The 25,513-nt window shown below is 37.9% G+C and overlaps 1 protein-coding gene across 10 annotated transcripts in view; it reads right to left on the bottom strand.

Annotated features, from left to right (window-relative positions):
* NAV3 (neuron navigator 3) overlaps window positions 1-25,513 on the bottom strand; it is a 355,345-nt gene that overhangs the window by 125,434 nt on the left and 204,398 nt on the right. For all 10 annotated transcript variants that reach the window (XM_072772862.1, XM_072772863.1, XM_072772864.1 and 7 more), the window contains one exon: window positions 18,686-18,805. In XM_072772862.1, the coding sequence (XP_072628963.1) occupies window positions 18,686-18,805 (120 nt within the window). The remainder of the gene's footprint in view (window positions 1-18,685; window positions 18,806-25,513) is intronic.

The raw sequence follows: 25,513 nt of genomic DNA, 5'->3' as shown, positions 1-25,513 counted from the left end.
GACCAATGGATATTCTTTCAAGAGAAGGACATTCCTTTGAATCTGAAAAATCAACCTCACTCTTCCTTAACATATTATAGTGCTTTACAGCTTCTAAGATATTAGAGATATTATGAGGGTTTAAATAACTGAATGTTTCATATACACATTAAACAAAGACCCCTCTAACTCGATAGGGTTTTTTTTTTCCTGAGGGAAGAAAAAAAATCAAAACCAGACTTCTTTCTTTTCTACCTTATTGCTTTTCCTCTCCATACCTGCTAGCTTTGTCACGTACATACAATCTCTAAAATGCACCATCCATTTATGATTACTAAATTGCCCATGGGTGACAGGATTTCGAATTAGCCTATTTGTTATTATCCTGTGCATGTGCTCTGCTAAATAAAGTCATAAGACAAACAAGTTTGAGATAATTAGATGCTGTTGATTGTACCTTCAGTATGCACTTGACTTTCATGATTAATTCTGTGTTGAAGACTACACACACCGTACACTGTGACACAGAGCGCCGCAGTAGGAGAAAAAAGTCCAGAGTCCCTAGTGACAACCAGGACCAATTTCAACACTATTATCTTACTAGGACTCGATATTGTGGAAAACTTCCAAGGCAGCAGCCAATCAAGGGTTATGATCTATTTTAGATAAAAACTAAACTATAGTGGGAAAAGGGAAAAATCTAAAACCATAATCAATAGTGACACCCACTGTGTTAATGAGCTGCTGTTATTACAGTAACAATGGAGTCAGAAGGTTAAGGAAAGTATCTCTTCAGAGTGTGGTGACGAGGTCTTTAATCCAAAGAGAATATTTATGCAGGTGGAAATTCATTTTAAAAGCATGTTCCAGAGAGAAAACATTTAAAAGTTAACTTTAACTTTTCACTCTATACGTCACACAGACAACTTAATTTTACAAAAGGGTTCCTGTTGATCTTTAGAAAATGAGAGAAAGAGGCCTGTTCTGCTCCTGCTGCCTGCTTGTCAAGGGGATGGGATACTCTCCTTTCCTACCCTCTACTAGCCCTCTGCACTATTATACCCCAACCCATACCATGTGAGTGTCTAACTATGGGAAAGGTAATTTTAAGTGAGAAGGATCTGAGCTATGACCTAACCTATGACATTTCCTAGTCAGAAATGTCAGACAAGAAAGCCCTCGTGGGTACAGCTGGCGATTCTACTGTCAACTGGATTTATTCGTGTGTGTTTGTGTGTGCGTGTGTGTAGGCAAGAATGTGCTCATAAGGTATCAGAATACAGGGACACCTGTGTGGCTCAGTGGTTGAGCTTCTGCCTTTGGCTCAGGACATGATTCTGGGATCAGGGATTGAGTCCCACGTTGGGCTCCCTGCAGGGAGCCTGGTTCTCCCCCTGCCTGTGTCTCTGCCTCTCTTTCTGTCTGTGTCTCTCATGAATAAATAAATAAGATCTCTTTAAAAAAATAAAATAAAATACAAACTGAACACATTAAATACTGTGTGTTCAACCTCCACGCTTCAGTTACCTTATTTGCAAAATGTAGAACATGATATCTTTGATTATTAATTCAAAGCATTTAGCGCAGCATCTCTTCTATGGTCAGGTGGATGTAGGTCCCCTCCCCTTGTTGCCATATGTAGGGAAGGGAGTCCCCCTGACTTATCCTGCATGGAAGTGGTGGCAATGCCCTTTGGTGGACAGGCATCATCAATTCTCTGGCGTTCTCTTTGAAGAGGGTTCCATTCTAGAGGTATGATCAGTGCAGCCGGGTATCTAATCATTCTCTAACTGAAGAAGTCTCATGTTTCTCTTCTTATTTGTAGAGAAGGGAGGGTTTTAAAGAATCCACTTGGGGCATCTGGGCGGCTGAGTTGGTTAAGCATCTGATTCTTGATTTCACCTTGGGTCATGATCTCAGGGTGGTGGGATTGAGCCCGGTGTTGGGCTCTACACTGAGCAGGACATCTGCTTGGGATTCTCTCTCCCTCTCCCTCTGCCCCTCCTCACAGTCTCTTCCTTCCCTCTAAAAATAAAGATCAACTCAACTCTTTTTTCTGTAAAGACAAAGTGGAATTGTTCTCAGCGCTATATGGTGCTTTTATATGTTATCATACGTATTTTCTACAATAAATCTATTGAAATAAGTTTGAAATGGATGAAGCAGATATTAACTACCAAATGTCAAACAATGAATACCAAAAACTACTGCCTTCTTTTGCTGATAAAAAAGTCATCAGTCATGAAAATAATACGTAGATCAAATGCAGGCAGGCTAACTAAGACTTCAAAGAGAGAGGATACCATGCTTTGTTTTAAAGCATATTTTTAAAAATTGATGACTATGGGCTAATTTTTCTAAAGACAGTATCAGGTAGCTAAGCTATAAATCTAGGTCATTATATTTAAGAACCTCACACGGTATTTTCATTAAAAAAAAAAAATCTCATAGAATTCCTGTACTAAGCCGTCCTTACCCTGGCTTCAAGACTCAATGGCATACAGGCTGTGCATGCTGTGACAGCTCTAGCTACAAAAGGTATGACACTTCCTAACAACAAGGCACATTCACAGCTGGGGACTTCAAATGACAGATTTATTTTAGAGTCAATTCTGTCTGCTGCTTGGACACAGGAGGATGTGATTTGTGTGAGTCTTATTCTTCATATATTTATGGAACCAGAGGGTTAAGGCCCTTAACCAGCAAAATATTTATCGGAAATATGATCAAAATTAATATTTTTCTCTTATAATTTATTTTTCTAAATATTGCTGCCCATTTGTTAAAATGGTTAAGCACTCAGATGATGGATACTATGCCCTACTTTCTTCTGGGTGTTTTGTAAGGTTGAGGCAGCAGGTCTTACAGGGTCATCTTTCCATTTTCTCTGTTCAGTTCTATGTGTCTGTTATGCTGCAGGGGAGCTGGGAGAGAAGCCACGGCTTTAACTTGAGAAGGACAGGAAAAGTGAGGCACAACTCTGTCCTTGTACTTGACCTCCTATTAGCAATGGGGTTTGATGTCGTACAAAGAGAATGAGGGTGTCCCAGTTGAATGTAGGTCACTCCCCTCCCCCCGCCCATGTCCCAGTCGTAACCCCCAGCGCTCAGGATGTGACCTTATTTGGAGATGGGGGTCTTCAGAGTTACTAAGTTCAAGTGAGGTCATTACAGTGTGCACTAATGCGACCTGACCTGTGTTCTTGTAAGAAGGGGAAATCTGGACACAGACACATACAGAGAAAGACCATGTGAAGCCCAAGACAGACGCCAGCAAATACAAACCCAGGAGGGAGGCCTAGGAAACGTCCTTCCCTCACGACCCTCAGGAGTTAAACCTACCAACACCTGGATTTTCTACATCGAGCTTCTAGAACTGTGAGACAGTACATTTCTACTACTTTAGCTACCCAATTTCTGGTTGTTAAGGCAGCTCTAGCAAACACGCAGAGAAAAAATGTCAGGCCTAAGAACAGCTTGGAACAGGAGTCAGCAAACCATGGCTGTAGACCCAATTCAAATTGTAGACCCTGTGAGCTAAGAACGTCCTCCACATTTCTTCTAAAAGCTCGTGGCAACTTCCCCCCCCTCTCATCACCTAATCACTTTCTTGATTTTACCTCTTACCCTGCAAAGCTTAAAATATTTTTTGCCTGACCTTTTTCAGAAAAAAATTTGATGACCTTTGATCTGGATAAGAGCAAGTCGAGTTCACTTTTAACACTGCCATTCAATTATTGGAAGTTCAGTTACCTTCACTGAACTTTCTTAGTTTCATTTATAGGATAAGCCTTTTCCACAACTCTCCTGATCTCACAGAATTAGTGTCAAGGAGTAAATAGAAACTGACACTGTGGAGTAACTTGAGAACTGTAGAAAGGTCTCTCCACACATAAGTGCAATTTTTCCCAGAAATATAAATATGAACTATATAGACACAAACTTTCAAAAGTCCATACTTTTACTCCATAAATTTTCTAAACTCGGGGATCAGTTCTGTGCTGAATTCTGAATTCTTCAGAATTTCTGAAGAAAAGTGACCTTTGGATTCAGGTTTCTGTTCAGGTCCTGACCTCAGGGTCGTGAGATCGAGCCTTGCATTGGGCTCTGTGCTCAGTGGGGAGTTGGCTTGAGACTCTCCTCCCTCTGCTCCTCCCATTTTGTGCGCTCGCACCCTCTCTCTCTCTCTCTCTCAAATAAATCTTAAAGTTTCTGGTTTGAGTGTGTTGGTCAAAATATTTTTTAAAAGACCACTTACAAAATGTTATATGTCAATTATATCTCATTTTTTAAAAAAATGAGGCAAATAGCAATATTCTGAATGATATGGTTTCAAAAGACACTCACACATGATAATTTGATTCTATAAAGTCTTCCAAAGTTAACATACTTAGCTAAATGCTTCTCTTTGACCTATGCTTTTAAAGAAAAACTTTTCCACAAAATAAAGCATAAATTCATTCTTCATTCATTCATTCACTCATTCATTTAAATACAAATTATTGAGTCTTAGCCATGTATCAGGCTCAAGTGCTACATGCTGAAAAGATCGTCAGATAGGATATGTTTCCGCCAGGTGTACAGCACTCTACAGTACAGATGCACAAGGTGAAACGAGGTTTCAGGACAACATGTATATTTTGTAACAAGAACTGCACTTGAAACTAGGGGTACAGGGATGAAGAAGACACAGTCCCTATCCTTGGATACATCACAGACTTCTGGGAGAGACACACACACTAACAGTCTTTAAAATCATATAATAAATTGTAGAACTGAAATATACCTAGCGCACAGAGATGGCACAATGGGCCTGCCAGGGCTTTGAGGGGAGGTCACTGAGGAGACAGCACCCGAAGTGAATCCTGCAGAATAAGCAAGGATTATGAAGGAAGACAGAATGGGTATTCCAGGTGGAAGCAAAAGCAGGAAACAGCAGACTTAGTTGAGGGGCGGTAAACATTTTCAAAGTATAAACTGGGAGGCCCGGCAAGGCATGAGGTGACGTAAAGCTGTGAGCAGAAGTTAGGACGCCCAGGGGCACCTGAGTGGCTCAGATGGTTAAGCATCAGCCTTGGGCTCAGGTCATGATCTCAGGGTCCTGGGATCGGGTCCCATGTGGGGCTCCCTGTTCAGCCAGGAGTCTGCTTCACCCTCTGCCTCTCCCCTCCTCTGGTTCTATCTCTTTCTCAAATAAAGAAATAAAATCTATTTAAAAAAAAAAAAAGGAAGAAGAAGCCAGGATGCCCAGGTTTGGGGCAGAAGAAGGGAAGGAGGACACGGGTGCACTAGTAATTTTATAGATAAAGCATGTTAAGATGGAATTAAAAGACTTAGGCAGTTAATGTGCTTCTCTGGCTGTAGTGAGCGGTTCAAGAATGTATATATGATGAGGTCCTCATATGTCCGATCCTAGTAACCCAAGAAGCTTGCTTCTCCCCCCCTAGACTCGAACCTGGATTATGTAGGAATGAGAATAAGCTGCCCTGCTGAGGGCATTAAGCCCACCTATGCGAAATACCACGGCCAAGCCAGGAGATAAAGAAAACTGGATCCTACATCCAGCCACATCCAAACTCCAAACTACTAAGGACTCTTCAGCTATGGGAATAATACAGGCCTTTTTTTCTTAAGCCAGTTTTGGTGAGATTTTCTCCACTTACAATCATAAAAGGCCCAAGTGGGTAACTAGTCATTATTAATACTTCATGCAATTTGTAAATATAAAAATAAGGCTAAGAGAGGCCAGTGGCTTAGCTGGGAGATCAAAACCAAGAATCCAAACTTGAAAATCCTTTTTTTTTTATTATTTTTTTTTTTTTATTTATTTATGATAGTCACAGAGAGAGAGAGAGAGAGAGAGGCACAGACACAGGCAGAGGGAGAAGCAGGCTCCATGCACCGGGAGCCCGACGTGGGATTCGATCCCGGGTCTCCAGGATCGCGCCCTGGGCCAAAGGCAGGCGCCAAACCGCTGCGCCACCCAGGGATCCCGAAAATCCTTTTAAATAACCGATGATGCTAACTTCTTTCTCACAATACTGTATTTTCTCCAAAGGTATACTGCGCTTCTGGTGATTTGAGGACTTGTGGCAATAAGCATGTGGTAGAAGGGGAGGAAGTAGAGGGTAAATGATGGTCCTGATGGGATGGACTCACACCTGGTTGTTAGGGGTACAGGACTAAGGGGGGAAACTGGGAATCTCCACGTTTATCATACAAACCTTATTTCATTACTTTGTGGTCAGCCCTCAACTATATCCTGTGTCCCATCAAGATGCCGTATTTTTCCCTCCCAGAGAATAACTTCAGTCTTTTGCTACAGTAGAAAAGGGACAGTTGCTCAGTTATTCATGGGTTGGGCTGGGAATCTGATTGCTTCTTAAAAAAAAAAAAACAAAAACAAAAAAAACAAAAACAAACCTTTGATCCATTTCTTTCCATTTTTACTTCACATTTATCCCTAAATCCCAAGGCAGCCAATCCTGAAATTCCCAGGACTTTTGGGTGCCTGTGGTGTGGACAGCACTGCTTCTGGACTTCACCCACAGTGTTCACAGTGTGCTCAGTGCTTTCCTGGGGCTGCAAAATCAGTCCCCATTCTCCCTCTCTGTTTTGCCACTTTCACAGCTTTTTTGCTATTGTTGTCCCTGTGTATTCTGGCTCCTGTGGCTTTATACATTTAAGGAAATCTTTTCACTAACATATTTGGAGAGTTTTTAAATAGCATTAAAGCTGGTATGATATCTGAATGTGAAAATGTTTCTGCTGTAAAATCAAGAGCACCAACATATTCTAAAAATTTAGTAGTTAATTGGAATCTGAACAGCATTTTTTATTGGTTTTTACTATGATCAACCTGTTTACCACTAGCCAGTCAAGCTGATTTAGAAAAGATCAGGAGACAACTGAATTATCAAATCAAAACTGAAGCTGAAAAAGATTTCAAAAAATACCATTTTGAAATCCACTTGTTTTCCTTCACCTGTCCAAACTTATTTTTATTCATTTATTTTTAAGTAGGCTTCACAATCAGCATGGAGCCCAATTCAGAGCTCAAACCCACGACCCTGAGATCAAGACCTGAGCTGAGATCGAGTCAGAAGCTAAACCAAGTGAGCCACCCAGGTGCCCTACTTTAACTTTTACCTACCGAATATTTGGGTTTTCAAGTGTACATGGATTGTACAAACCATCTGGGATCAGAATAAAATACACCGTTAGAGAAACAAATATAGGGTTTTATTCTGTAAGAAATAAGGTACCTCTGGATATTTAATTAAGTTTGAAGGAGAAGCACAGTTTCAGTCAACAATGCTTATGTCAGCAGCAAAATCTGGCTTACAAAATACTGTAAAAGTACAACAAATTCACGAATTCTAAGAGTGTACAAAACCTTAAATATATACCTGAGATTTAAGAAAAAAATCTAAAACAAAAATATTTTATAGAATTTAATCTTGAGGAGTGAGATTTACATGGGAAAATAAAATTAAATTCCAAATGTACACACACACACACACACACACACAAAGATGCAAACATATGCATGGATGCATGTGAGTCATCCTCTTCTATAAGTTCAATATCTGACTTTTTAGAAAACAATACCTAGATATAGACATACAACCAGGTAGGTAAGATTCTGCTAATGCCTTTGCCAATTCAATCAGAAATTTGATGAATGTCTTAAATTTAATGGTTGGTTACACAAACTCCTTGGATATAATTCATTCCATATGCCAGAAGAGCGTACAGTCATTACAAGTCATAACTTAAGATAATATTTAGTACTATGTGTATTGCTTATTATGTAAGTTAAGAAAGCAGGATAATATATCGTACAGATGGTGTAACCCAATCTGTATAAATGGAGAGGTGAACATGTGTTGGAGGAAACACATCAAAGTAATACTCTTGGTTTTTTGAGGGTGTGTGGGTAATACATTATTCTTAGATTATTCTTTATGCTTATATGTATTCTGTTAACTTTCCTCAGTAAACACAGAAAAGCTTTATACAATAATAAAATAACTATTTAACTCAGATAATAAGCACTCATTTGTAATGAAAACACATTTGCAACTTATCTGAAAAAACATATGGAAGCTCTGTTAATGCTTAAAAATTCAGCTCATTGCAAGTAACTTTAACCATTTCAAACACAAATTAAGTCAAGCAAGGAAAAAGAATATAAGTGGAGCACATGTGATTCTGTTAGCAAGTCCATGCCACCCACTCTATACAGCTGGAGTGAGGAAGATGCAGAATTTATCAGCTGCCAGCCGGAAGCCCTCAATTTAATGATCCCAAGTTGAATGTCTCACCCCATTAGTTGGCCTGTTAAAAAAAGAATTCATCCCTAGTTCTTGCAGGAAAAAAAAAAAAAAAAACTCACACAAGTGTTTCATGTTATAGATGCAACTTCTTAAATCAAATTAAGCAATTAAATTAGTTGATACAATTTCTATTTTACTGCTCTTTGTGTAAAAAAATCATGTACTAGAAAAAAACCCACATTGCTTTTCCCTCCAAATAAATACTTTTAATACTTTTATATATATAACATGAATATATTTCTCCCCTTTCCATTTTTCCAATGTTTTCTTGAGCCTGTAAGAAATAGATATTTCAACGGACATTAGGTATCAAGAGTATGATAGATTTTATATATGTAAAGAGAACAAAACACTGCTAAATTGCTTTACTCATACTAGCAAACTAGCCAGCATTTTAGCAGCTCTAACACATTTGAAAATATTGTTTTTAGGTTTATCAACAATCTGCAATAGAATAGATTATGATTTGTATATTGAGGGAACTTACTGACATTTATGAAATTGAATAAAATAAATCTGTTCATATTTTATAGACATGTTTAAATCAAAATGGAAAAATAAAATAATGTATTAAAAATCAGACAATTTGTACATCCAGGCATGATAAAAGCTTTTATCCAAATTAATAATATTATAAAGAATAGTAAGGGCACAGGAACTGGGTTCAAATTCTACCACTACAGTTAATTAACAAAGTGTTTACAGGCAAGTTTCTTAATCTAAGAACTCTTTGCTCATAAAACGGCAGTAATAAAACCCACTTCACAGGGCTGTTGTACAGGTAAATTGTAACAAGGTATTTGGGTAACATGGCATGTTAGATACACATAACTAATCCTCATTGCTGACACCTATGGTAGCTAATTTTTATTATGACAACCTTAGCTCCTCCTTTTCTTCCTCATTACCACCTTCATGAGACTGTTAGTAAATTGTTTTGAAAGGAGATAAAGTAAAACTACCACATAAATAAGAGTACTGGGGATCACCTCTTCTGTTAAAGGAATATTCTATAATAGAAAAGTTTAGCTTTGGCCAAGTTTAATGTCAGGAGCAATCCTTCAAGAGATGGTAAAGCTAGAGCTTAGAGCCACCTGCATGCATGTTTTGAAAAATATTGAAAGGTATCCCGAACAAAAGTATCTACAGCTTGGGCTCGTTGGATTGTCCAAGTATCCTTTCAATCTCCTTTTTAGATTTTCTTAATCCCTACTCTCATTCCCTTGAATCCCCTAAGATGGAGCACAGTGCTCAGGAGAGGCTGAGTTGTCAATAGTGTTTCTGGAGTGACTTAATCCTATCAGGGGTATCACTTGAAAGCACTGGAAGTTTAAAAGATTATTCACAATGAGGTCAGTTATTTCTGAGAACTGGAACACAGGAGATAAGTTCAGCAGCAGTTCAAAGGCCTGCAGTGGTGAGCAGGGCATCAAAGCGAAGTTGGTAGGGCAAATAAATTTTTTTCTACGTCTCTAATATTTTTGCACCGGTCTCTTTCTACTTAAAGAAACAAGAACAAAAAAGGCCATTTTATTATGAAGTGAAATAATTATATTTACTTTATCTATTTCCAACTCAGCCTATTAATCTTTTTTTGTGTTTGCTTTTAATTACGATGGAAAGCCAGTAAGCTAATGAAGGAAATACTTGAGATATGGGACTATGCTGATTCTGTGATTTTGCTAGAACAAATCAACACGGAATAGGATGAATTAGGAGAGTGTACACACACTAATGACAAGCATCATGAATCTGACCCCTCGAGATATTTGCTTGATAGTTTAGGAGAAATCTCTTTTGCCTTCACTTCTCCTATGTAGAGAAGTTGAGGAAATAGCAAAGGCCTCCCATCATTAGAAGTGATTCCTTATGTGATTTTGTGAGAATCTGCAATGACTCCCTTTGTAAAGGCAGCACAGTATTCTGTACATTGATACCAACTGTAGATTTAGGGCGAAGGGTTCCAGAATACACCACTGTGAAGAGCTGTTTTTTTTTTTTTCTGAACTGCCTTTACTTGCCTAAAAGTAGAGCCTCCCTAAATAATTCATAAATCATAAATTCCCTCCCTGGGAGTTCTGTAACCAGAAGAGATTGACTCCTGTCACCAGAGATGAGAAGGACAAGAAACCCCCTAGACAGACATTGTCACAAAACTGTCATAGGTCTCATCTTCTAAGTGTTCTTTTATTTTTCCCAGAAGTCATTTTTTTTTAAATTTTTATTTATTTATGATAGTCACACAGAGAGAGAGAGAGAGGCAGAGACATAGGCAGAGGGAGAAGCAGGCTCCATGCACCGGGAGCCCGACGTGGGATTCGATCCCGGGTCTCCAGGATCGCGCCCTGGGCCAAAGGCAGGCGCTAAACCGCTGCGCCACCCAGGGATCCCAGAAGTCATTTGTTTTCCCACGAACGCCCTTCTCCCACTCTCATTTCATGATTAAGCAAGCCAATCCTAAGAATTCTCAGCACAGAAAGAAAATTCTTTTCCTCTTTTCTTTTCTTTTTATTCTATCCATGTGAAAAGATGTATATTAGCTGAATCTATTGTGGTAATCATTTCATGATACATGGAAACCAAACCACCATGCTGTGGACATTAAACTTATACAGTGATGTATGTCGATTATTTTCAATAAACCTGGGGGGAAAAACAGATGGTATTAAGTCCAAATTCCAATTGCCTCCTTGAGTCACATTCTCTGTCAATTCCCACATACATACGTGAAACAAAGACCTCACTTTTTAAAAAAAAAAATTTTTAATTGGAGTTCAATTTGCCAACATATAGCATAACACCCAGTGAAAAACCTCACTTTTTTTATTGATAATTTCTTCTGCAGTGTAATTTGCAGGCCCCCAAATCATAAACCTAAGAGGAAAGAGGAAAGTCCTCGACCACCCTCAATAAGGGATTTAGTATGACTAGTGTTTCGTCCTAGGCTTCCCTTAATATATTGAGTTATAATGACTGACAACCTGAGGGCCATGTATCATCATGACAGTCCCTTAATACCTTTTGTAAACTCTTCCATCAACTGTGATTTCAGCATCTGGACAGCAGTATAACAAATCAAACCAATCTAACAGCTCCATACAAAAATAACAATTTTCTATGATGCACTATGCTTTTATATTTTCAAAAGATCATGATTCAACACAAAAGATCTGTAAAAACATGAATAACTAATCATAAATAAAAACTGATAAGTAAAAACTGATTAGTTTACAACTGAAATGAACAATCACTATATTTAGGAATATATTTTGGATAACAATGTAATAGATAATCCAGGATGGGCCTGGATTTGTGGAATTTTGTTCATTTTCCAAAAAGAGTTTATTACTTGGAGATTTATCTTCCTTTTCCTTGAGACTCATTCTGTCATTATATTGACTTGATGTTACGTGGATAAATAGCCTTAATAACCACATTTTAACTTCTATGACCATTCTACTTGAGTAACTCAGGCTATTGCTTGTACCTTGCTCGATCATCCAGGAGAGCACTATTTCCTCAAATGGTAAACTTCATACTATTTTATTTTATTCTTCAGTATAAACCTTCTCCAATTAACTTCATTTGTCCATGGAGTTTACATTGTTGCTTAGTTCCTCTACTCTCCATTTCCAAAAATATCAGTTAGCCCTATATGTTCTTCACTTTTGTGGAGGAGCTGTTTTCTCTGCCTCTTTAATGGTTCCTCTCCCCTTTATTCACTCTTTAAATGTCAAGGGTTCATTTTCGGGGCTTCTCTTCCTACTCTCCATCATAGATACATATGTGCTCTTAGCCTGCACAGTGCTGATTCACATAGTGGTTTCAACAAAATTAATTAGTTACCACCATAACAGACATCAGGCCAGCTCCACTGAGGGCGGCTAGTGCTGGGAAACTGGCCTGACATTGCCCTGTCTTGCGCTGCAAACTTGGAAATGTGCTCACATAGTTTTGCCTCAATTACTAGGCTGGCTTCTCATGACTGGTGGCATTTTCTTCCTGTACGGCTGATACCATCCCAGCATATCTCTGTGGGAAACTTTAAGGCACAAGGAAGTTTACATGACCATACATGAGAACAAACACTGTCTCTTGCTTTATAAAAGCGTCTCTGTAATTTCCTACATTACCTGCCATTGAAGAAAATGTGTATCTTTATCTACTGATTTTACAGATCTGTTAAGACAGTTACCAATATTTAAAAATTAGGTCATTTCTCACAAAAGTTGAGTCTTACTTTACTTAAAGAGGCAAATGGTCCTGCAGGCAATCTTTAGCCCCACCTTTCCCCACTTCAGCATTTCCCCAGGCAGCAACATCTAGAGCTAAGGGTGGCAGCCCTCTTCCCCCTCTTTAGTCTGGTTGTGTTTAACACATCCCTTCTACTTCACTCATTTCATGGGAATCTTCCCGATTCCTGAAGGATATGAGCCTAATACTGTGCATACTGTATATAATCAGGACTTTAATCCAGCATTTATACAGACACTAACCTATATGAGAATCACACAGTGGGATGGATTTAATTGTGTCCCTCTCCCCTCAAAGTCTTATGTTGAAACCCTAACTACCAATATGACTGTATTCGAGGATGGGCCTTTACAGAGGTAATTAAGGTTAAATAAAGTCATAGGGGTGGGGCCCTCCTCGGATAGAACCGATGTCCTCCTAAGAACAGGAAGCTATGTGAGAGAGATCTTCCTCTTTCTCCCTGAGGAAGCACAGAGGAAAGACTGTGTGAAGACGTAGTGAGATGGTGGCTGTCTACAAACCAGGAAGCAAGTTCACACCAGAGAATGACTTTTCCAGCACTGTAGTCATGGATGTGCAGCCTTCAGAACTACGTGAAAATGCACATCTTGTTGTTTGAGCCACCCGGTCTGTGTGTTTTGTCATGGGAGCCTGAGCAGAGTACTCTACACAGATCCGACCCCTGGGGAGCTCATCTTCGTTCACCTGGACTTCTGTGGTCCCCTCCTGAGCTGTCTGCCTACCTTTGGGCCATCTCTCTTCACTATTTGCAGTAGATGAGCTATTTTTAAAATACAAACAGTATAACACAGGCTCTTGCTTTGAAATTTAAAAAGAAAACTAATTAAAACTAGTAAAGTAGCCCCTTACCACGTATAGGTCCAAACACTCTAGACCAGCCCCCCAGGGCTTTTGTCTGTTGTCATCCTTGCCCACGTTCCCAGCACACTAGCAAAATCACATTATTAATGGGTCTGACTCTCTTTTTGACCAAACCCAGGCTCCTCTGAGGTCTCTTCTTGACTTGGTCTTGACTTTGACCCATTGTTGGGCCTGCCTAGCCCTATTTTCGCAAGAACATGGCCTGCTCGGGCACGTTAGAGAGGTTCCTCCGCCTGTGGTATCTGGCTGTAGCCCTCAAGGCCACATGTAGCATCTGATCACCCTGATGTCTTTTCGGCAAGAATCCTTAGTGGGCTTAGCAAGAATCCCCCCCTACCCTTGATGTCTTCTCTTAGTACTTTTTCATCCACTGACCTCCCTCATTGTTGGCTATGAATCCCCACTTGTCCCTGTTGTATTGAGAACTGAGCCCGGCTGTATACTAAGGTCTCTTCTCCCTACTGCAACAGCTCCTTATAAAATCTGTTTTCCTTACTTTGATCACTGCCCACTTCTGGTTTTTTGTAACACCCCCTTAAACTAAACTCTTCCATGCTTCTATGCTCTCCACTCCCACATTTCTTCAGATTTCTCCCAGGCCACATGTCAAAAAGTACTACGCTTTCTTTATGGCTCCATTTAAGTCATACTGCTTTCTGAGGTCTTTCCTTATACTCAAAGGTAGGAATAATCACTTCTCTTTGGGCTGCTTCTAAGATACTTTGCACATACATCTATTATGACTTAATCAATTTTATTACCATTTTATTTTTTGCTTATATTGTTCTGACCTTTAAATTCAGGGCCTTTCATCTTTATTCCTTTGTTTTGTTTTTATCCAAGGTGCTACTATACTGTCATGCATGCACTTAGGAGGTGATTATTTATTCATCAAATATTTTTTCATATTTGTTAATACTAGCAGGGAAGTTAGTGTCAGGACAAGAGTTAATAAAAACCAAAACAACTGTCTCCCACCTTCCCTCACAAATTACCTTTTAAATATAGTGTAACCCAACTGTGTAAGTGTATATGAGTTAGGATTGACCTCATTACAACCGGAGCCAAATGGATAAAGCCCACACATTTTAACTGTCTATGATGAACTTATTTGTGAGGCTCCCAGAGCATCTCTAACATGTCTACAAGGATTAGTCCCATTCTATAACCTTTTTTTTTTTTTTTTTTTTTTTTGGCAGTTTAGGAAGGAAATGGGGCTGGTGTTGGATTGATATGGAAAATGAAGGAACTGCAATATCTTTAAGTAATAAAACACTTACGATACACTACAGTTATCTGCTGAAAGCCCTTCTCTTTTCTTTGGGGCCATTTCAATCTGCTGGGAAAAAGATTTCAGCTGTTCTCTATTGCCCATCCCATTTTAACTAGACTTTGATCAAAGGGGAACCTTATAATCTGCACTAAAATAACACAAGCAATTCAAACCCATTGCTATCCTACTCAGCTGGCTACTTTGCTTTTATGTAATGTATTTTCACTGATCACAGCTTATAGAAAAAATGTCTACAAAATATGAAAAATTAATAAAACACAGCTGGGTTTTTTTTTTTTTGCTCTTAAGCTTTTTGTCAGTGAACTATTACAAGCCTTACATTTACCAATTTACTAAAATGAACCAAGCACTAATATTTTTCATACTGTTAAAAAGAACATTGACTAAAGTCACTGGGAAACTGTTAAGTACAGGAGGTAAAAGACCCAAGTCCTTGTACTATTATATCCACTAAATGAAGGCATTAGGCAAAGATCAGCATTTCTTAAAGTATCACAGGAACAAATTATTACAGAGAAAAATGTGGGGGAATCAGTGATAAAAAAGCTTTTAGGGAGCACTGGATTAAATCAAGTTAAACAGTTTTATTTTGAAGTATGGGACTTTTTAGTATCTTTTTTGAGTAAAACTAAGCAAAGAGGTATTACCTTATAGCTATTCTTGCTTATCCTCTTTGGAATGGATATCAGAATTAAGAAAGCTTTATGAAACAACACCCTGTACAAAGATATTTTTAAATTAACAGCAGGACTTACACAACTAGAATATTTAATACTATGCATTTTTAAATTACATACATCCCTAATCACTTCCTGATATAGGATTTTGAAAGAGCTTCAGATTTAACTATAATAAAAGACAAACTCCTATCTCTGCTGATAGCAGGATTTTCCCTATGACCTTATTGGTGTTTAATATATACAAGTTACACCAATAAAAAATAAATTTATTATAAAAAATAATATATACAAGTGATTAAAGTGGGTTTTGTTTTCCTTATATAATTCTTTCAAAAACGCAATTTTCAGAAGCTGAATCTAATGAATGGAGACAATTTCTTTCAGGGACAACATGTCATTATTTAACCTAATCTAAAGATCAGTGACACTGTGATTTTGACACTCTCTTTCCTTCGACAGAGCACAGCTAGAAAAGTGAATAAAAACTTCAAAATGTCATTTTTTAATGTTTAAATGTTTATGCTAAGTGTTCATGTTTTCATCAACTTGGCATATAGTTGTTAATTTTAAGGTAGTGACTTGCCAGCTTTAGTATCCACCAGAATCACCTGGAGGGCCTGTTCAAGCTCAGATTGCTGGACACAGTCCAAAGTTTCCCCTTCAGTAAGTCTTAGATAGAACTAATCTGCATTTCTATCAAGTTCCCAAGTGATGCTGCTACAGCTGCTGATTTAGTGACCACACTTTAAGATCCTTGCATTCACAGGTCCCAATTTATTAGACACACATCTGGGTTTTCCCGTTGGTCTGCAGTTCCTCAGCCACCCACCAGGTTGGAACCTTAGAGGAGCAAGGAGAGCTGGGTATCCCAACTATCTCTAAAATACTGATTCCTTGGTTCTGCTACCACAGCCTCAGTTCCCAAAAACCAACAGACTTTCCCCCTCCTTTAATACTTTCCATTTTCAGCTAAGAATGTGTAGGTCCTTAGTTTCAAAGTATAGTCCACACTGTGGATTTCATCCCCTCGAATCACTGCTTCCTGTTTTTCCACATAACCCCTTCCCTCTCTTACATAATATCCTTGCAGTATGTTGGCTCTGGCCCCATTTGCCTCTCGACCCTGTTGGACTCTATCGCTAGCCATACCCGGATATTCAGTAGTAGTTTGTATTCATTCCTTTGTTCTTTCACCCCATAAGCATTTGTTAAAGGCTCAAAATACACTGAAGTGACAAAAATTCTGCACTCGTAGCCTGACATTGTAATGGAGGAGATATAAGATAAGCGGGTAAAGAAATAAGCAAGTATGCTATACTCAATGAATGATGAGAATAATATAAGGTGATGGGTAAGAAAGTGACTGCCCATCAGATGTATGTTAGCCTCTCTGGAATCATTTCTCTGAGAAGGAAACATTCTGCTGAAATTGAAATGCGACGGAGGCAATAATGCAGTGAATGTAGAAAGGGCATTCTAGGCAGAGGAAGCATCAATCCAAGAGCAGAAACAAGTCCAGGGTGGCTGAAGGAGTCAGGAAGGGAGAATAGTTGAGGAGCTCAGGTCGGTGGTGGGGCGGCAACATTTTTCATAATCCTTTTGTAACTACATGCTTCTCTCACACACACCTGATCTATGGACTGGGATACGTCTATCCTAGTCTCCCAGTGGAAACTGTCCTCTGGCCAACAGGAGTTAAAATATCAACAGGCTTATTTAAAGAGTATTTAGAGCCCCAAATACTTGTCTCAGTTGTCTTGTCTTGTTCAGTTCAGTTGACGGCTGCCATGTCTGTTCTCACCCCAGTAGTTCTGGGGTTTGATTCTCTGGAGAGGTCTCTGAACTACAGGACATCAGGCACATACCCAAACTCCTAACCCAAGCCCTAACCCTAACCCTTCAAAGAGGTCTCTGAACAGCAGGATACCAGGCATATGCCCTTACCCTCACACTCACCTTGAACCTAGATCTGAGAGAGTGGCCTCCTCAACATATGACAAGGAATGCTAAGAAACAGCCTACTTATCCTGGAGAAGACTCCAAATATTTAAAAATTGATGGTATTTCATTTTTTAATTTAAATTTGATTAATATATAATGCATTATTAGTTTCAAAGGCAGAGTTCAGTGATTCGTCACCTGTATATAACACTCAGTGCTCATTACACACCTGCCCTCCTTAATGCCCATCACCTGTTACCCCCTCCTCCCCACACCCCTTCCCTCCTGTATTTCTGAAAATGGTGTGAAGGTAGACATCAAAACAGATTATCTATTTAAAGAGTATCTAAGAGCCCCTAATCTCTTCCAAAAATATATCTACAGCATCTGACTGAGGAGAAATGGATGGCTAATATCAGGATTCAAGCCTTTGGTTTGGCTATGTTAAGATGCACAATGAATTGTACACAGTTCCTATTTCAGAACATGGATACATTAAGTCACAACTTCTACCCTCTTCCTCAAAGCTGGCTTTAGTAAAGAATCACTCTAGGTACTGATATAGCATAGGTTTGAAATGGCAATTTCTTCTTGATGAATAAAGTCAAAATTTTGAATGAAGAGAGGGCAAAATCAGGTCAGAAGTATGTCTTACAGTATTATTTTACAAGAACAATATTCTCTAACAGCAGTGATTCTGATCAAACTGAAAAACAACTTCCAGGAAAATAATAACTAGCATATGAAGTGCGCAAGCATGCACACACATACACCTTTAAACAATCTGAAACAATTACATACAAAACAGAAATTAGCCTAAAGCGAGAGTTGTAGGTTTTCAACAAACCCCTCAAGAAAAGCATCAAGTTTATTGTACCTGATAATTCGAATTATGTTTCAATCTTTGTATCGTTAGCCTCCGGGTAAATCCGAGACTATCCAAACCAAAAGGAACTTATCAGCCAGAGTTCTTTTCAAGGAAAGAATATAGTCTATGTTTATCATTTTGCTTTTACAGATATTAAAATTTGCTGCCATGCAACTGAAAGTTGTTAAATATTCTCACCAATGCAGTATTATATAGGGCTCAGCAAGTCTTTTTTTTTTTTCTCAGCAAGTCTTGTAAGAAAAACCACCTTAGTATTTAAAATATTTAAATATTTAAAAAAAATAAAATATTTAAATATTTTAAAATATTTCAAAATAATTATTATATTGAAATAAAAAGTCTTTTGATTTATGTTGTAAAACTCCTAGGGTCTCGCTTATGCACCTGGTTTCTGTGGTTCTCACCATTGTACATGCTGGTGGCATTACCTGTCTGCATCCACTGTCACATCGTGAACTCCTCTCTGGATGACATCCCGGGAAGTGGCTGTGTCTGGTATTCGGTTCAGACTTCTAGTATACAGGTTGAGCCCTCCATCTGTCATGTACCTGAAAATAAATGTGTAATTAATCAACAGAAAATTAAATGATCTCATCTGTGTAATTTAACTTCATAAACAGTGTTCACAATTTTCAATAATTATGCAAATATGCTTTATTACAGTTTTTCTATATAAACATTTTACTCACCAGGAAGAATGAGAGTATTTTTCAAGTTTATTAGGAAATCAATCTTCCTTACTACAACCATTAAGTAGACTACATAAAACCTTCACTTCCACCCCCCTTTGTTATCAAAATTTTGAACAGGCTGCAAGATCATTTCTCTTAAGTAAGACAAGATCACTTTATTTTGTAAATACCATTTTTGAAGCACTGAAGGTCACAAGAGTAAGGGAATATTGCTCAACTTAAAATTAATCTATTTGGTAAGTAAAATGTATGTTACCAACTGGCCACAATGATAAAATGATAGCCAAGGTGCATTATATGTTTAAAATGTTGCCAGGAACTGTTGTAAATAGTTTACAGGCAGTAACTATTGTCACCACATTAGAGAAAAAAAATAAGCACAAAAAGGTTAAGTGACGTGATGTTACTCTACCAGTTACGGCAGAACTAAGAACTCAAGTCTAGAAAGCTGGTCCCAGAGTGACCCCAACTGCCACAGGGAAAGCCGGTCAGCAAAGTAAAAACAGTGACAAAGCAGGTGCACAAAAGGAAGCAGAGACACTTGGCCCCTTGGTCTCAACTTCACAGCTTGTCTGTGGGCTCCAAGAGATATTCTTGCTTCTTTATAATCATGTCCCTAGCTTGCTCAAGCAAATTCGAGTGTATTTCGCTTTTTAAACTAAAAATAAAAAAAAAAAATAATCATGACCATATTGAAGACTGACCAAATAGTCAAAGCTAGGATTATGAAACTGGCTAATGACTGCCACGGTCAATAAATTCTGTCCTTACTAGTTGAAGGACCTTGAACAAGTTTCTTAAATTGTGCCTCGATTTCTTCCTCTGAAAATGGGGAGAATAAAATCTGCAGAGATTTTATGAGAATTAAAGGAAAAATACACAAAGCTCTTACTTGCTATTCACAAAGTCTCTTCCACATACTTGGAGGAAATGTATGAAATTTATATACAAGACAACACTAGGTCATGCTGCATTATCCTTATAAGGTACTCTACACGGTTAGTTTTCTTGATTACTCAAGAATTTAATCTCACCAAAACTGAAAAATAAAGGACTTTGGCTCTAAAATTGAACATTGATATACTCTTGGAATGAGAAATACTACATAGAATTTAACTTTCTTTTTAAATAACTAATTCATGGTTAGGAGCATCATTAAATTAAACAAATAAGGAGGGAAGGGATATTTGTCCTTCATGTGTTTTCCTTTGTCAGCTGCCACATCTTGGTGGTGTCTGTGTTTCAGGGTTTATTCTTACTTTCAATTCCTTTTTTTTTTTTTTTTAAGATTTTATTTATTCATGAGACACACACAGAGAAAGAGGCAGAGACACAGGCAGAGGGAGAAACAGGCTCCCTGCAGGGAGCCCGATGCGGGACTTGATCCCAGGACCCCGGGATCATGCCCTGGGCTGAAGGCAGTTGCTGAACCACTGAACCACCCCGGTGCCCCATTTCCAATTTCTTACTGTATTTCCCACACAGTTCTCAACCAATATCTAAAAGGTTTTATTGTCTCTTAAGGTGGCGTATGTAAAATTCCTGACAAAGTGTTTAGTGGCAAACGTTTTTTCAATCACTTTTGAGATTGTGTTTTAAAAGGTTGAGGGTAGTTGAAATTTTCTCTGCAGATAAGTGAAATACTCCCAGCCTCCTGCTTTTTTTTTTTTTTTTAACTACCAACTTGCTTAATCCTAAACTTAACCTTGGAGAAGTTATAACAATGTACACATGTTATGTTTCACGTATGTCTCTTTGGTCTATCTTCATCTGTGTATCTCCAAAATTGTTTAGCACAGTGTTTTGTATACAAATGAGGGTCCACAAATATATTATGTTCGTCCAGCTGAATTCAAAAGGCTTCCATATTGTAAAAAGAAAGCATCAGAGCTGATTTCTGTATCTTAACCCATGATGGTGATGCATGTAAAAAAGAAATAAGATGACAGATTACTTCTATTAGAAACATAACCTTTTAGTTATTCAATACTTACAGGAGAGTAAGGTCTATAAACAAAGGTTAACTGCTTTGAAAACTAATTTTCAAAAGGAAAAAAACATGTTTAAAACTTCAATAAATTAAGAAAAAAAGCTTTTTTTTCAGGAAGCACTTAAAAGGATATTCATTTTTCTTGGGTCCTTCAATTTTCCAGTTAATATCAAATAGGTTTACAACAGATCTTAACTGAACCAAAAAAAAAAAAAAAACAACAAAAAAACCTCAGTTATAACTCCTCCTTTTACACAGGCACACTCTGATTTGAATGTTGGTAGGGCATTTTGATTACAGAACCATGAGTTTGTTATTTAAAAAACAACATACAGTATGGAGGCTCCTCAAGGAGTTAAAAATAGAGCTACCCTACAACCCAGTAATTGCGCTAATAGGTATTTACTCTCAAGATACAAATGTGGTGATCTGAAGGGGCACCTGTACTCCAGTGTGTATAGCAGCAATGTCCACAACAGCCAAACTTTGGAAAGAGCCCAGACGTCCATCGACGGATGAGTGGGTTAAAGGAGAGGTGGTGTATATGTACAATGGAATACTACTCAGCCATCAAAAAGAACAAAATCTTACCATTTACATCAACATTATACTGAGTGAAATAAGTCAATCAGAGAAAGAAAATAGTATGGTTTCACTCATATGTGGAATATAAGAAACAGTGCAGAGAATCATAGGGGAAGGGAGGGAAAACTGAATAGGAAGAAATCAGAGAGGGAGACAGACCATGGGAGATTTCCTAACTATGGAAAAGAAACTGAGGGTCAGTGGAGGGGAAGTGGGCAAGGAGATGGGGTAACTGGGTGATGGGCATCAAGGAGGGCATGTGATGTGATGAGCACTGGGTGTTACACGCAACTGATGAATAACTGACCTCTACCTCTGAAACTAATGATCTACTACTATATGTTGGCTAACTGAATTTAAATTAAAAGAAAAACAACATACAGGCATCGCACAAGTAAGACAAATTCCTGACTTGAATTTTTTCTTGGTAATTCTTTCTTCTTTTTATTCTTTCTGAAGGATTTAAAAATCTATATATAAGAACATGAATTTTACAGTTATTCTAAAAGATTATGCTACAGTCTGAGAGCTATCAGTGGTAGGGGATCATTCTGAAAGAATAATGTAAAATTTTAAGAATGATTTCCTAAACTTCAAAACTGTCAGCTAAGATGGGTTTATTAAGAAGACATAATAGTCACAGGGAAGATTGGTACAAAAAGTTGAAAAGAAACTTGTGAAGATTACTGACAAAAAATAAATTATTTCAAAGTCTTAGAATAATTTTAGCCATGTTCAAATTCTATAAACTGTAAAATAATTCCCATAAAAAATAGTCTCACAAAGCACTTCCTAATTCTTCCTCATTTCTACGGGCACCCTGATCTTTCTGTGTAGGCAATTTGCATATGTATGGCATGCACTTTAGGTGTCTATTATCCCAATTAACATTTCTAGGCCATATCATTCCACCTTACCCTAAAGTAAGGTATTAAACTGCTTCCAAGGCACAGATAGGTGGCTTTCTCATAAGCACCTCAAATAGAGCAAAAGCTGAGGATATATTAATTTCAGCACTAAAGATCATGCTCCTTTTGTTGTGCACAACAGTGGCTAAAAGGAAAGACATGATATACATATTAATCATAGTGACCAGGGATTATGAGGCCATGGATGGATGCAATGGACATGAACGAAGAAAAGTTTGCTCGTCCAAATGAGCTTGAATACCTGAGCTGTTTTCAAATCACTACCACCAGGGAGAGCAAGAGCAGAGGATTTTGTCTCCCAGGACACCTTTGGCAACTTCTGAAGATGGTTTTGTTTGGGACGGAAAGGTGCAAGGCCATCTACTGGGTAGGGTCCAGGGACTCCTCCCATGCCAACACAGAAACCCTGGTCTTGAATGAGACACAGGCATTATATTATTTAACAGTTTCTCAAATAAGTCAGGTAATTTGCAACCATTATTGAAAACCATTGAAAGTTTGGAGAATTGGTTCTCAAATATACATTAGTTGAAGGCTCCTATTAAAATCCTCGAGAGCATTAAAAATAATAATAATATAAAAAAAGGAAAGACACCATCCACCTAATTGATAATCTAGACATACGACTCCTTGTCACTCAGTACCCTCAGCTGTTATAAGACGGAGTCTGTTCAAATCCGTGAATCTGCATCGTTATGCTCTAATTATGTCTGGAAGTCACTGAAATAGACAAAACTTATAAAAATCTTATTTTTATATTGTTCAATCCTGCTTTCTCAATTAACAGAAATATATATATATACATATATATCTACCACCACAGTAATACCATGCTTTCCAAAGAAAAGGGAAACACATACCTTTGCAGGTGTATGAGGTATAAAAGTACATATCAGATAATAATAAAAATAATATCAATTTTCATGCACCTACTACCGGGCTTCAGAAATAGAACATTCCCTGTGTCTTCATCGTCCATATAGGTTCCTTCCACTCACAGCCCCAAACCTCCCTTCCAGAGATATCTGCTGCCCTGGATTGTGTAAGTATTCCTTTACTTTCCTTTATGGTTTTGCTACATAGGCATGTATTCCTAAAAATATATTATTTAGCATCTCCTGGATTTGAACTTGCTATACATTGAGTCAATCTATGTGTAGTCTTTTTGTGACTTCTTTCCTTCGCTCAAAATTACATTTTTTCAACTATCTATTTTCATGTGTATCATTGTGTTATTCGTTTTATAGCTTTACAACTCTGTTTACAAATGTACTATTAATTCCATTTGACTCTTTGGACATTTGAGTTGTTTTTCGTCTCTGGTGCCGTGAACGCTTGTGTGCCCATACTTCCCTGTGCTCACAGGAAGAACTTACCTAAGGTCTATATCTAGAAAGGAAATCACTGGGTCGTAAGATGCCCATACCCATATTTAACCTTACTAGTCAATGCTAAATATTTTTCAAAATAGTTTCAGCATAAATACCTACTTGCCTCTAGGTGAGAATTCTCATTTTGGTTTGGTTTACAAGTTTCGGATTACAAAGCAGGTTGGTCATATTTTCACTTTGTTATAACCCATTTATGTTTTGTTTATGAAATGTCTGTTTACGTCTTTTGCTCATTTAAAAATTTTTATTAAGTTTTTGAAATTTAATTCCAATCTAGCTAACATGTGGCACATTGTATTAGTTTCAGGCGTACAATACTCAACAATACTATACATTCTATACGTTGCTCAGTGATCATTATGGTAAATATTCCTTAAGTTCTCTTTATGTATCTCTCCCCTCCCCCACCTCTCCTCTGGCAACCCTCAGTTCTTTTTTAGTTAAGAGTCTGTTTCTTGGCTTTTCTCTTTTCTTTTCCCCTTTGTTCCTTAAATTCCACATATGAGTGAAATCATATGTTATTTGTCTTTCCCTGGCTGACTTATCTCACTTTCTTTCCCTCATTTCTCTATTGGATTCAGTGCTATGTTTTGTTTTCCTTTTTTCTTTCCTCATTGATACTAATCCTTTATTTGTTATATGTGTTGGCATATGTTTGTGGCTTCTATGAGGTTTCATCCTGACACTTTTCTCCTGCTTGTTTTTATGTGAAATTCATTTTTTTCCAGAATAAAAAGAAACAATGTAGATACCTTTCCAATTTCACATAGTAACTGCCTCTATTATTTTTGTATAGTGTTTTAAAATGCAATACGTAGCTTTTTGAGATTTTCGGGTTGTTTCCATCTCTTACTTTCATTCAGACTTTCACTTTTACCTTTATTGCCATGTCCTCTTCAATTTACTTCTACTCCCAGAAGATGTCTGTTGGTGTGGAGTCCTCTCCTGGAAGGGAGCTGTGGTTGGGCAGTTTAAATGAATTCATAGGAACGAGACTATTCTAATTCCCTTCAGACATGACCTTCTGCCCTTATTCTCCCTGGCTAGTCAAGTGGTCAAAACTCCTCCCAGTTTCAGCTGCTGACTTCAGATGCCCTTTGTGTTTTCTAGTCAGTTTCTCGGCCATTTGGGGGTTCTCCTGTTCTGTTACCAGATGCCCCAGGGCTACCTCTGTTTCTTCTTAAACAGATGTTGACACCATCCTTTGGCTCTTGGATGTTTGTCCCCAGCTGCTTATACTTGGGGGCTGAGATGATACTTTGTCATCATCTTTTATGTGTAAACAATGATCATGATTTTTTGGCTTTGCTGTCTAGTTGCTTTGTCTGTTTTTGTGGGGATTTGGGAAGATTCACAAACTATGCTTGCACCATAATTTACTAGAATCACACATTGACATTTTATATCAGCCACTACATGTTACAATTAGCTATTTTTTTTAAATGACATGAACACACAGGCTTTTTTTTAAATCTCAAAGGCACAACAGTTCAGCATCTTCTTTTAGATGAGCGCAGATGATATTAGCTATTATCCCCTAGATCATACATGCTAACTAAAAAAAAAACTATACTAATAATAAAGATTGCTGTAAATCTCTGTTATATTATAGAAAATCAACATCCAGGAGAGAAATGTGTACATGTAGACATATAGACAATCTCACAGG

Source organism: Canis lupus, chromosome 13, assembly GCF_048164855.1.
Source record: "Canis lupus baileyi chromosome 13, mCanLup2.hap1, whole genome shotgun sequence".
NCBI lineage: Eukaryota > Metazoa > Chordata > Mammalia > Carnivora > Canidae > Canis > Canis lupus.
The sequence above is the reverse complement of the archived record's forward strand: the minus strand, read 5'-3'. Positions and strand labels throughout refer to the sequence as shown.